The sequence below is a fragment of the Caloenas nicobarica genome, chromosome 2 (assembly GCF_036013445.1).
Source record: "Caloenas nicobarica isolate bCalNic1 chromosome 2, bCalNic1.hap1, whole genome shotgun sequence".
Taxonomy (NCBI): domain Eukaryota; kingdom Metazoa; phylum Chordata; class Aves; order Columbiformes; family Columbidae; genus Caloenas; species Caloenas nicobarica.
In genome coordinates, this window is record NC_088246.1 from 71,538,424 (window position 1) to 71,552,467 (window position 14,044).

The 14,044-nt window shown below is 38.6% G+C and overlaps 1 protein-coding gene across 3 annotated transcripts in view; it reads right to left on the bottom strand.

Annotated features, from left to right (window-relative positions):
* NUP153 (nucleoporin 153) overlaps positions 1 to 14,044 on the bottom strand; it is a 46,147-nt gene that overhangs the window by 9,609 nt on the left and 22,494 nt on the right. For 2 of the 3 annotated variants that reach the window (XM_065627209.1, XM_065627208.1), the window contains exons 7-16: positions 13,920 to 13,964; positions 13,760 to 13,813; positions 10,082 to 10,228; positions 9,300 to 9,352; positions 6,717 to 6,849; positions 5,073 to 5,210; positions 4,192 to 4,284; positions 3,863 to 3,953; positions 3,463 to 3,582; positions 1,306 to 1,920 (exon numbers count right to left, since the gene is read on the bottom strand). In XM_065627209.1, the coding sequence (XP_065483281.1) occupies positions 1,306 to 1,920; positions 3,463 to 3,582; positions 3,863 to 3,953; positions 4,192 to 4,284; positions 5,073 to 5,210; positions 6,717 to 6,849; positions 9,300 to 9,352; positions 10,082 to 10,228; positions 13,760 to 13,813; positions 13,920 to 13,964 (1,489 nt within the window). The remainder of the gene's footprint in view (positions 1 to 1,305; positions 1,921 to 3,462; positions 3,583 to 3,862; positions 3,954 to 4,191; positions 4,285 to 5,072; positions 5,211 to 6,716; positions 6,850 to 9,299; positions 9,353 to 10,081; positions 10,229 to 13,759; positions 13,814 to 13,919; positions 13,965 to 14,044) is intronic. The other variant, XM_065627210.1, reaches the window with a different exon arrangement.

Consider the following 14,044-nt stretch of genomic DNA (forward strand, 5'->3'; position numbering starts at 1 on the left):
AAAGACGACCGCCTTCTGATTTTTCTCCCCTGTAAAGGAAGAGATGTCACTCGATGCTGCACTCCAACAGAAAACTCCAGATCCCTAAGCGTGCGGACTGAAGTGGAGATCCAGAAGGCACAAAGGCATCACACAATTGTCACATGTTCACCTACAGTTTTAAACCACTGAGGGTGGCTTTTGAAAGAGAGGCAGAAGATAATGTCTCAAATTCAAAACAAAGACAGGAACATGTCTTCTCTTCCACAGCACATCTAGAGAATTTTTATCCTCTCATTTTACTTGCCTTACTCTTCCTCTTCACAGATCTAATGTAACTGTGCAATTCTCTGCACTATGATGGTCATAGCAAACCCCTCACATTTCCAAAATTCCCCCTTGCAATGGCTGGAGTCTCAGATAAATGTGCTAGCTGATCACTCTAAGGCTGAAAGTCCATGAGAATAACCTCCCTCTGAAATGCATCATCTTATCTGAAGAAATTCCACTCTTCCTGTAGAGCGTGATTCCAAAAGCACAATCTAGCCCATCTTAGATATTTTTTTCCCTGTGATACATTTGCAAAGGTGGTTTTTGACATAATAGTATAATGAAAGTTAACACTAAAATAATTATTTGTGCTTTAAAAACAATAACACTCACCACACTCAGAATGGGAAACAACCCAGCCCTGCACTGAAGAAGGCACCCTCCTCTCCAACGTCTGGAAAGACCTTGACCTTCCAGAACAAGGTCACCCATGTTCTGGAAGGCTACCCCTGGCCTTCAGAGTCATAGCTGAACATACAGGTTTGTTCTAGCTTAAGACGACTAGTTAAAGACGACACTGTCTTGAAATCTGGCTTCACACCTTTGCTCAACAGCACACAACGCTGAGTGGAAACATTTTTGGCCATGTTCTCCAAATACTGTTTCTACTTATGTTTTGAAACAGAAAAAACATAGTAATTTTTAACTCTTTCTATGGACTTCACATTTTTCCCCAATGAAAATGAGTAAATTGGTTTTAAGTTAATTAAGGCATCCAGTTTAGTCATCTTTCCTCACCAGCTGCAAAGCAGGGTATATGTGCTTCAATGCCACTCTGCACTAATACATTTCACTACCAGTTTAATTCATGTGACAGGCTGGAATTTGGGCTGAGACCTCAGAATTGCCTGTAACCATTCCTGCAGACAGGCACTAATCCATCCTGTCTGGCATACAGCCACGCTGCTGAAAAGATTTTTTATATGCAATGTATTTTTATTCTGTAAAGAATGCACAGAGGCTGAGATTGAAACAACAGAAAGGAGGAGAACATACCTGCTTTCTCAGACTGACAAGCTACACACTTGCTGTCTTCTGCCTTATTTGATACAAGGCACACCGAACAGTCCCAAGAGCCTTTTGGCTTCTTAAATTTGTCTCCAAACCCCAGAGTGACTGTTGTGTCAGTGCTGCTGGAGGAGGACGTCACTGTCACCGAGTTTTCTGCGACCACTGGCAATGTCAGAGCAGGCATTACTCCTGTTCCAGGCTTTGGCGTCTCACACGCTATGCATTTTGTAGCTTCAGGTTTGTTCTGGACCAGACAGGTATCACAGTCCCATGTGTTGGGTGCTGGTTTGAATTTGTCTTCAAAGCCCAACGTTCCTGCTGCAGGGACCGCTGCCTTAGAGGTGACACATGGACTTGAGCTTATTGCCTGCTTTGTACTCTCGACTGTTGACACTTTAGCAGCTTGACATGTTACACATTTGTCATCTGTGGCCTCATTTTGCAGACACGGGTCATGTGTGTCAGACTGCCAAAACGAGGACGCTTGTTTAGACGTGTCTTTACCCGCAGAAAAACTACTTATTGCAGGTCTTGTATAGACTTCTGTGCTTGTAACGGGCTGTGCAGGCGCAGGGGAGTGTGTTTTCACAGATGTAAAGCCTAGAAAAAAAAAGAAACAGGAAGAGATCTCACTGATAAAGCAGTACCCTCACCACATGTAAGTTACTTATAATATTAGATGGCATAAATTTAAACCAAGTGCCAAAGGTTACAACTACACATTCCAACTAAGTGCAAGAGGAAGTCCCTGGAAATCTTATCTAACGGGATGAAATTTCATATGCTGCACTGGGACACAACAGAACATTTATTTAAAGCTTGATTTACTCTTCATTTCCAAGGAAGTTTTAGATACAAATCTTCACTGGTAAATACAAGTGTGAACAAACAGTACTGAAAGCTGACTGTCACGGACTAGAAATAATCCTATTTCCTTTTAAGACATGATGCCCCATCAAATCAAATTCCTAAAGCTATTTCTGCCATAGTAGATGACTCATACTTACTTGGCACAGCAATCCACATGGTATTTCCCAACAGATATGAATATTAATTAAGTAATAAAGACAACAGAACAATTGTTATCCATAATATTTGTTCAAAATGCACTGGACACAGGCCAACTCCTTATTTAAAGGTGCCAAGTTTAACAGAAAACAAGAACCATGAATATGGAAACACTAGAGAGAATGGTATGGCAATGCATCTTAAATCGCAGCTCAAATTACTTGCAAAGGTAAAATGAAGAGTCTATATTTTTTTTGTTCTGTTGTTTTGTTTGGGGTTTTTTGTGGGTTTTTTTGTATCAGAAGTGGAGTATGTGAACAGTGTGGATCTAGAACCTGCTTCTCATAAACTGATAAAGAAAATTAATGTCACTTCACTCATAGGTCTTTCCTTAAACAAAATGCACAGTGTATTTTCTCTCACTTAGCTCTTTCAAATATAAAAAGGTGCTGTCTCCTTAAGAAGTCCATAAATTTGTCACTTCATTAAAAAAAGTCCTGATGCAACTGCAGGCTTATGGGAAAAGATCAAATTCAATAAATCCTTTTCCTTACAAGAAAAAAAAAATCTACACATAGACACTTTATTAAACAGCTGAAAACAATTGCAATTGCTTAAAAATAAAAATCAGAAACAGCCCACTTCTGCTGAAAATTTAGGTTTGAATCCACAGTACCTGTTTAACGCCAAAAGACTTGCAGCTTTTGAAACATCTTGAGGAATGAAACTGTCTTTACTATTCTTAATTTCCAGGGATTATGACGGTAGAAGAGGAATGTTTGTAAAGCGTGTATTTATTTAAAATGAAACACTGATTATTTGACTAATCCTCTTTATACTTCATTTACAGTTACATCTTAACACACATAGTAGAATCAATGCATCTGGTTTGAAGTTGCAGTTTTTCTTGCAGCAATAAATGCCACTTAGAATAGAAGGGGAGATCCACCCTAACAGATGCAACATTTAACATAATGCTCTCCTATGTTTGTAGTATATTTATAGCTAATATTGCATTAATTGTGAAAAAGCAGTTTTGCTGTTGTGGTGGTGCTGTCTTTTTTAAAAAATCGACACAGTTATACGCTAGCATATGTTTTGCAGAATCTTTTTAAAAGGAGTTCAGTATCTCACCAGGGCTTTTTAGAATGTCTAACACACTTCCTTCCTTTAAGACCTTTGCAGGTTTGGAGGGGCCATTGTATTCTTCTTTTTCTCCCTTCTTATTGCTGGTGCTGTTTACAGTGGTGGTATCTTTAAAAAACAAAAGCAAAAACATCTTTCACAAAGAGATCCACTTAAAATATATTCACATTTGCTAGAAGCAAAAATTTCCAACTTCCTATACACGAATCTTCAAGATTCTACCCTGTTTACAACAGTTTATAATTACAATCTGGTCAAAAGGAGACCTGTCACTGAAACCACACCTTGCCTGGAATTGCTAATATGCTCAGAATGGACAGAATTACTATTTAATATACAAAAGAAGAAAATCAGCACTTCGGATCTGAAATGCTAAAATTTCTGTTACCTAGAGTGAGTAGGGATGTCACTGGTGTATCACTGGATCCAGAAAGCTCTGCTGATTTTACAACAGGAACACTAAATGTAAACCCAATCTGCTATGAAAAAGAGAGATTTTTCAGATTCTGAAGCTAAAGAAACTTTAATCAAATTTCACACACAAATTAAAATCTGAAATCCAGTCTTCAAACTTTTAGTATCCATGCTGGATGACAAATTATATGCCATAAATCTATATATTTATTTTCCCTGTTATCAGGGCCAATTCTGCTTCATTGTTCTGCAATATTATACTAAAGGCTTGAGATAATATTGAGCTTTATTTAATTTACTTACAGACAATGGAGGTAGCACTTCTGCCTCAGTAGATTTCACAATTGGAGATGAAAATCTGAACACAGGACTGCCAACATTACTTGCTGGTTGTACCTGTATTTTCAAAAGAATTAAGGTTTATATCTGAAAGCAAAACACCCTGGTGAAACAACAGCAGCTACCTGAATTCACTACCTAACAGATGTTCTCCAGTGAAGCTGGGAAATCTGATGTTTGATATTTATTTCTAATCCACAGAGAAGAGTTATAATAAAAGAAAATTAAGCTTGCAAGTGAGGATATACCACAATATCATCAAAACCAAATCTCATAAACCGAGAGAAAAAACTGAGATGCTACTTATTTCTAAATATAATAAATATATGGAAAAGCAGACCAGGCAGCTTAAGAACCTTAAACTAACTCAGCTCAATTGTAGTCAGAGCTCCAGCAAATACCTCAACCTGTTAAAGCAGATATCTGCATCAAAACATACAAAAATATTTCAAGTAGTCTGGAACAGATGAATATTTATTTTATTGCAATACTATTCCAATTATTGCAACCTAGGCTCGTTTTCTACACTAAGCTGATATGACCATTAATGGTACCTCTAATTTAACAATTTAAATAGGCAGAAAATACCAACAAAATTTCCATAGCATTTGAAGCAGTTATACAATTATGCTAACCAGAAGTTTGCACAGTATAAGATGGAGAGAAGCCAAATCAAAAACTTTATGCCTCCCTACACCTCCAAACTGAATACAACCCCAATTTATTCAACAGAATATAAACTAATGTTGCTTAGTTTCATGAGCACTGTGGAAAGAGTTAACATGCAACAAACCAAATGTTTACATGTCCTAAAAAAGTATTTACCATATACCACAAAGCTTTACCTTGTTCGTCACTGCTGTTGAAACAGTGCTTGGTGACGATGAGACAGAACTACTGGCAAGAAAACTAAAGTTGAACGAAGGCAGTGATGCAGTACTGATGGGTAGGGGTACTTTCGGTAGCACTGGTTCCTCCACTTCCTGGATGTAAATTAATTATTGTCAATTTTAATTTTTCTCTTTTACAAGACATACTGCTTTCCTACCCTGACTCACCCTTAATTTCCTAACAAACTTAAATACAACAGAGGGATCTACAGCCTAAGACGAAGCAAGTTTTCAAAAGGAATCCTAACCTCCTCACCTCAGTCTGCCAGGTCATTTTATGGCAGACCTGTTTCCATGTGAAACTACATTCACCACCTGCCCAGTAAGAACACTGAAAGTTAGCTCTAAATTGTTACCTGTGCAGAACAGAGAGTGGCACAGATTAGATTTCTTTTTATTTTCTGTACTTCAGTTATTAGAGATGTTGAGAAACATCATCCTTTATTATTATCCTCTCATCCCTTCAATTAAGAGTACAATCTCAAGACAAATGAGAAAGTGTTCCTCTTGCAAAATAAGGCAGTACAGTTGCCAAAGTTTCTCAAGTCACTACTGCAGTGAACTTAGAAAAAGATAACATCTAAATGAGTACGTGGGTTCCTGAGAGCACCAAAAACCCCAAACCGAACCACAGCACAAAAAGCCAACAAAGAAAGACTGACTAGTGGCATAGAAGATCATACTCTGGTAAATCTAGTCTATATCATGTATCAGGATGCAAATTTCTAACTTAGAAACCAGTGTATTCTAAAAACATCTGGTCTTATCAAGATTACATTAGTTACAGTTTAAATGGGAATAGCCAATCTAATCACAATTTGCACAGTAGTACTCAGATCTACCTGGAAGTGACTAAGCAGAGATCTAAGTTGTTACTACAGAAATTTAATGTACCCTACAGCTTACATGTACTTCACAGTTTTGAAGAGTCTATTAGACCTCAATATTTAGACCATTTGTACTAATACAAACATTCACCAGTATTTACTATTTCTTCATTTTGCATCAGCCAGACGACTGATTTAAAATATCGTCATTTAAGATCCAGTAATAGGCAGCTTACATAACATCCAATCAGGAAAATAATCTTCAGGATAGTCATGACCATAGTTTTATAAAATTGACTTTTACCATTAAAACAAGAAAAAAACCCCTCACAATGAGTTTATTAAGTACCAAAAATTGTGAATGATCATTAGCAGACATGCAGAACACTGTCTTCTGCATCCTTCTACTTGACTTAAATATGAAATAACAAATTAAATAAACTTGGTTTACTTACTTGGCAGTTGTTTCAAACATCAGTCCTTTATAAAAACTACACAAAGCTCCACCAAAATTCCTTACTCAACTGCTAATGAGAAACTTTATAGTATGAGACATCTCCGAGATAATACGACTAAAGACTTAAAAAATATAAAACTGAAGTTGAGGCACTTAAACAGATAAATACATTGGAGCCTGCCCTGAAACCCAAAGCAAAAAACCCACAAAACGGAAGTGGCATTATTATAAATTACTATGAGGCAACACATCGGGCATACTCAGCCAGTTACTTCAGTAATCTCAGTGGGAGCAATTAACCTCAGAGTCCCTTACCTGTTCTTCTTGTCCGGGTTTTGATACATAGTGTACTCCTCGTTCCCTTCTCATCTTGCCACCACCACCCACACCTGCTCCTGAAGACAGACCGTTGGATGCAGGAGGACTGAACTTGGGGTATGTCAAATTGCTGGCATAGAGTAACAACGCATAGGTTGAGGAAGAGGAAGAAAAAAAGAAAAAAAAAATCAACTAATTGTTTCAAGCTATTATAACCACTATTAGTCCTACAACTAACGTATTCTCATCAGAATAAACTGTTTTCACAAGCTGCTAAATGCTGGCAAGTATCTGATGATGTAAACAACAAAAGCTGCATTAATAAGAGCAGCAATGAGCAGGACATACATAAGGAACAGTCACAACATCCATAAAGGAACGATGACTAAGCCAGAAGCCCTGAAATAGAAGAACTGATATAGACCGTTATTTTCTAATGTTTTCTTTTAATAGCCTAGACAGTGGAAATTTTGACTGCCAGTTCTGTGATTCTGTGATGAGCAAGTATCTTTGCAGGGACATAAAAGAACAACTAAAAATACATATGAAGAGAAGAAGGAGCACACGTGTGTGTGCTGCACACGAAATGCTGCCACCAGCTCTTATGGAACAGAGAGGCTTAAACTCGTGCAGCAAGATAATACAGCAAAAGCTTCTGAAGCAGCTCTGGCTTTCCTGGAACCACCAGCAGAAGCAGCAGAGGTGTTTGGGTGTTCCAACACCCCACAACTCTTTTCAGACATGAAGACAGATCCCTTTTGTAAGGCATACAAAGGCATTTCTCTGTTCATTACAGAAGCTGAGATCCAAACCAGAAAGACTCCCTAATCCAAGTGGGAAGGGGAAAAGAAAAAGAAAAACCAACAAAACCCCCTCAAAACAAGCCAACCAGCCCAAAAAACTGACACCACACCCTAAACCATAAGTGAACTAGGGAATAACAACAATAAAAAGCAGGATGACATCAAAATGAAGCATCCCTGGAAAAAATTACCATATCAAAGCCTATCCTGCAGCCAAGCAGTCAGTCATTACAAAAGTACATTTGACCATACTGGAAGACACCAGGTCAAGTTTCCAGAAGACTGAGGAAGAGAATTGGTCTAAACTTGTCACATACATGTGAACAGTCTGCTCAGCACTGTAACCACTGAGAGGAAGCCAGATCCTTAAGGCCATATGCTCAAACTTTTCTCCAATCCAAACTGACAATCAATCTGAATTCTGAAAAAAATCCCATGTCAAAATAGAGCTTTATTCAGACAATTACAGACTGCCTATAATAGCCCATATCCCTCCTTTCTCTTAACACCTGTCAGCTTCTAAGGGGCAAAGAGAGTTTTCTGTTTTCTAGGAAGAAAGTCCAATATACAATTCTGACCCAGGTTTAAAAACTAAATAGACCTTGGTAGGCCAAACAGAGATGTACCAAAGTACTACACGTTAACTACATGAAGGGACTCTGCCCAGCTGCCCCTTCTCAGTGTTACGTTCCTGCTCCAGAACATGGCACCAGAGACTGGCTTTGTAAAAGAATTTTTTAAAAAGGACCATCTACTCTACAGACAAAAGTAGAACATAGCAGTAAAACTTGTGAATCAAATAAAAAGCAGTATCAGTTTTCTGGATCTCTCTTCTTCATGAAGAAAGGAGTTCTATCAAAGAAAATATAGAGCAGTTTGAAAACCCACAATTAAAACCCAACATCTGTTTGCACCTATGCCAAAACCTTAGAGCCAATCTTTTACATTCCTGAAAAGGTGTTGCTGTGAAGTCAAACTATTAGATGCCAAAACAAAAGGTTGTTTTTTGGGGGTTTTTTTTGCAAGCCAAAGAATGCCCAAGGCAACATAAGAAATGCTTGGAAGATGAACAGAGACAACAAAATATGATTCCCTGCTGTTCTTGGAAAAGGACAAATCCTCCAAAAAAGGTATCCTTTGAATACAAAGTGTCTTAATTCATGCAATACCCAAAAGACTGGAAGACTGCCCAGAAGGGACAGCCATCAATATTATCTGGAGGTGAAGTCATCCTCCCTAAACCAAGCAAGCACTGTAACGCATGACAAACTCCTCAAGAAGTACAATTATTAACTCTCCCGGAATTTTGTGTTTTAGAGAGAAGTTGGCATTTGGCCTCAGATGATTCTAAAGCGTGCCTGTTTCTCATGCAAACTCACAGAGCAGGTAAGGGACTTATCCACAAAATGAACATTAAAAAACAATCTTCCTCCAAGTTTTTGCTTTTTTAAGAAAAAATTAAAAACTAAATATACTACTGAAGTGTAAGTAAGCCACTTCACCTTATAAAGAATCTTTCAGAAAGAATTCCTTTAGGACAAAGCTTTCAGACTCCAAGGAATTAAATAAAAAGCTGAAACTAATAGCTGTCCCCTAATGAACATCAAGATGCACAAATGGTTAAACTCTCTCATAGCACAATTTTTTCACTGTGTTTTCAACTCCCTTTACTGAGAACTACTACTGCTCTTCCAGAAGAAGACAGGCATGCAGACTGTAGTGACAAAGGAGAGAGCTTTCTTCTTTCAAGTGTTTCAAGTTAATAGATTCGTCATACCTTTCAGATGGTTTTACTCGCTGTTCTGCAGGAAAACTCTTCTCTCTCATGCCCTGCAAGTTAAATTTGATTTATTTCAAGATTTATCTGAATGTATTTATATATATACACAAAGCAAAGACACTACTTGTAGTTTGTTGTTTTGTTTTGTTTTTTAATACCACTAAGTATAACTTGTCTACTTAAGCTTGTTCCCTAAGCACTATGACTATACACTCTGATCTCTGGGGTAAAAAGCCCATAGAATTAACACCTGGCCATTTTTACATCCAGATTGATACTAGAAACACAGGTGCTTTTTTTCTGAAAGAGATGTCAATCTTGTTTTAAGGAAAGTTTATCAGGGACTTCATCTACACCAAAGTGATCAGAACAGGTAATTAAGCTTATTGTCAGAAATCTCACTTGGAGCCTGTAGCTCACCTGAAAGAGTTTATATACAACATCAGCATGTTCCACCATCGACAGACAGCTTTGTGTACAAGAGCACACAAAAAGGAAAATGTTGTTTCTGTATTTTAACATTCTTTCACTGAGAACAGTCTGACCCAATAGCACATCATCATGTTCTGAAAATAACCACCAGCCACTTACTGTTCCAAAAATACAATTAAATCCATAAAACCTCAAAGTATCTCCGTCACAATGACTCCCACTGTCTTAATGCTTACCTCAAACATACCATCAGTACTCTTTGCCAAGAAAGAGCAACTTAGTAGAATAAATGGTTAGAGACATTCCAAGCTTGTAAAAAGCAGATAAGGACCAGAAAATTTACTTACTTTGTGCTTTGTATCCACCCTCTGGTGAATTTTGCCGGAATCAGCAGCTGGAGACAGAGAAGGTTTAAAATACTGGGTCCGACTCACTGACAGAGAGATGGCCTTCGGGGTCACAAGTTTCTGGACAGGTGGATGCTGTGATTCCATCTTTGAAAAGGAAGCAGCAATCAATTTATCCTTGCACACCAACCCAAATCACCGCAGCATTTACTGATGAAAAAGTTACAGAACTATATATAAACTTCCCATCAGTTTCAGCACCCAGTGAAAATTATTTGGAAGTGTTGAAAGTATTTAGCTTGCAGAGGGAAAACACCAGAAAACCAGTTATGAAATCCAAAAAGCTACAGAAGTAGCCAAAGTCTGACTGAATCCTATTTCAAAATTTGGCAGTTAACTTCATAGACAAAATAATTTGTGTTACTATAAACAAAATAACTCATGTTACTATAATATGCTCCCATCTTTTCTCTGCCCGCATTGTGATATTTTTTCATTGGCTTAATCTATTAATTTAACATTCAAAGTGTTAAGCAGCTGGTTATATAAGCTTCTGGTTTTCATTTTTCCTACATATTCCTCCTTGAAAGTTACACTTTCCAAAAATAAAAAAGTAAATAAGTTGTAAAACAATTTAAAAATAGTCTCATTCATTAAAATATGTTCCAACGTTTTAGATTTGCATCAGATGCACTTAAAATACTGGTTTGACTTTCCTTGTCAAAGCATTTTCACAGACAAGAGTTAATTTTTAACAGAAAGCACCGCATATTCTGCAAAACTGACTTAACTGAATCGTGAAATAAGAAAGACCCCAAAATCTGCAGTCTTAAGGATCAGAAGAATTAGAATGAGGATGCACATTATTATTTAAACTAGTATAAATGGAAAACTGTGTTTACAATGCAGCTTTAACTTCCCAGTATCTTCCACCTCTTGGTAATAAAATTCATGCTGTACTACCTATGAAGTGAATAAAAGTACATATTTCTAATAATTATTATACTCACTTTGAAACCCTGAGTAAAACGTGTTTTATTCAAGTTCACAGTAAGTGAACGAGTAAAGGACCGTCCATTGCTGTTTTTAAATGTAAATAGAATTGGAATTGGAATAGTTGAGTTGGAAGGGACCTACAACTAGTCCAACTGCCTGACCACTTGAGGGCTGACCAAAGGTTAAAGCATGGTATTAAAGGCGTCGCCCAGATGCCTCTTAAACACTGACAGGCTTGGGGCATCAGCCACCTATAAAGGAAGCCTGTTCCAGGGTTTAATCACCCCCTCGGTAAAGAAATGCCTCCTCATGTCAAGTTGGAACTTCCCCCGACTGATGCAGCTTTGAGCGATTCCCACACATCCTGGCACTGGATCCCAAGGAGAAGAGCCCAGCACCCCTCTCCACTTCTCCTCCTCAGGAAGCTGGAGAGAGCAAGAGGTCGTGCCTCAGCCTCCTCTCCAAGCTGGACAAGCCCAGTGTCCTCAGCCACTCCCCAGAGGACATGCCTTCCAGCCCCTTCCCCAGCTTTGCTGCCGTCCTCTGGACACATTCAACTACCTTCACATCCTTCTGAAACGGTGGGGCCCAGAACTGCACACAGTGCTCAAGGCGAGGCCGCACCAGTGTGGAATCCAGCGGGACAATCACCTCTTTGCCCGGCTGGCGACGCCGTGTTTGATGCACCCCAGGATGGGGTTTGCCCTCCTGGCTGCCAGGGCACAACTGCTGCCTCACACTGCCCCTGCTGTCACCCAGCACCTCCAGGTCCCCTTCTGCAGGGCTGTTTTCCAGCCACTCCTCTCCCAATTTATACTGGTGCCCAGCGTTACTCCATCCCAGGTGCAGAATGTGGCATTTGTTCTGGTTCAATTTCATGCCATTGATGATAGTCCAATGCTCCAATCTCTTTAGATCCCTCTGCAAGGCCTCCTGTCCCTCAAAAGAGTCAACAGCACCTGCCAGTTTGGTATCATCAGCAAACCTACTAAAGGTGCATTCAACTCCTGCCCCCAGATCTTTGATAAAAATACTGAACAGATCTGGCCCTAGAATTGAGCCCTGAGGAACACCGCTGATGACCGGTCACCAGCAAGATGCAGCCCCATTCACTGCAACCCTTTGAGCTCTGCCCTTCAGCCAGCGCACCATCTACCTGCTCATCCCACAGCTGGACAACTTTTCCCTAAGGATGCTGTGAGGGATAGCATCAAAAGCCTCACTAAAATCCAGAAAAACTACATGTACCACCTTCCCTTCACCCGCTAGGCAGGTGATCTTATAGTAGAAGGATATAAAATTAATTAGATGGGAATGTACAAATAAAAAAATAAAAGTCACCCATTTAGATGTTTAATACACTAAGAGCTATTATTTCTGGGGCAGATCCTCAAAATAACAAAAATATCACCAAAAATACCTGCAGAAGTTTTGCCTGAGCGCTGAAGTCTTCTGTCAACCATGTTTGCTTTAGAAGGAAAACACACAATCCTCTGCTTGGCACACACAGCCCTCTCCTCCCCTTCTCAGCAAGGGCTATCCTTCCCCTGCCAAACTTTATGAATTCTAGTATTATGAATGGACAATTTCTCTACTTTTACCCAGTGACAGCTGCATGCAACATTCGCTTCTGACTGACATCAGGCTCTCTGCTGCAAATCTGGTAGAACTTTCTTAATGCCTCATCACAGGTGTAGTTCCACAATTTAACTGAGAATCCATACCAGCTTTGTCCTCAATTATCTGCATAATATTTATGGTAAAAAAAAAAAAAGATATGCTCTCCTTTGCAACATTCTTGTAATTTAGCATACGCTAAAAGATGGTACAGGAAATTCAAGATGCTTGTAAACTCTGAAGTGACTATAAAATTAATTCTACTTCTAATCAATGCATTAGCATACAAACTTCTTGAGACATTCTGTCCACTTCTGCATTAAAACAGCAGATGAAAAGTTTGCATGGAAGAAAAAACACACTTTTGTTCCTTTGGTTGCCTGGGCTTAAAGTGGCCTTTTATGGGTTTTACAATTTAATAAACTCAATGAAACCCAAAATAAAAGTGATTAAAAAACATTACTAGTTGCAATTTTTTTTAATAAAAACAAAGGAAATAATGATTTAACATAGCATTATCACCAGTTCAGTGTTACCTCCAAATAGGGATTTAGGAACATAAGGTTACAGAAGTGACAACAGTTAACAAGGTTCCTTCTCCTTTGAGCAGTAATAAAAAACATGAGTATCATTTTTCTCCTCAAAATAAACATGGAAATCTGCACAAGATCTGTATGATAGCTCAATCAATATTTCTATATTTCTGATCATTTCTGCAAGAGAAAGCTTTCCTAAACAGAAAGATTATCATGCAACTTAACCCCAAGCTGCATGACAAGATAAAATTACTTTGCGTGTTCTAGAGAAGTTGTTCTTGATTGACTTATGAAGACACCACCGCATAAAGATAACATAATTCTTAACCTGAGTAATCTTTACAGTCCTTCATCTAGTGTGGGTAGAAAGACAGTTTTAGCAATTTTCACACAGCCAAGACAACCAGAATTCACATAATGCTAATATTAACTAGAAATCCTGTGTATGCCGTCACTGAGGTTTGTGACGTCTTCTAACAGCTATAAAGCATAGGAAGTTATCTCAGCTTAAGATGTTACTGGTTCTTACCTGGTTTCGTTTGGATTGGAAGCTAGTAATATCCAGTATACTCCTGTCCACAGGCTAAGGGAGAAAAAAAAAAAAACAAGGGCTAAATATTAGAGGACATTTTTTTTCCTAAGAGAGGGCTCCATCCAACAAAAACATGGGGGTTCTGTGATCAACTTACAGAAGACAGTGGACTAGAAACAGAAGATGGAATCCTTTTAGCATCCTGTTGAAAAAACAGTGCAATAAATTAAACTGGACACCACATCAGGAAGATCTTCATCCTATGCCAGCACCTTTACTGTG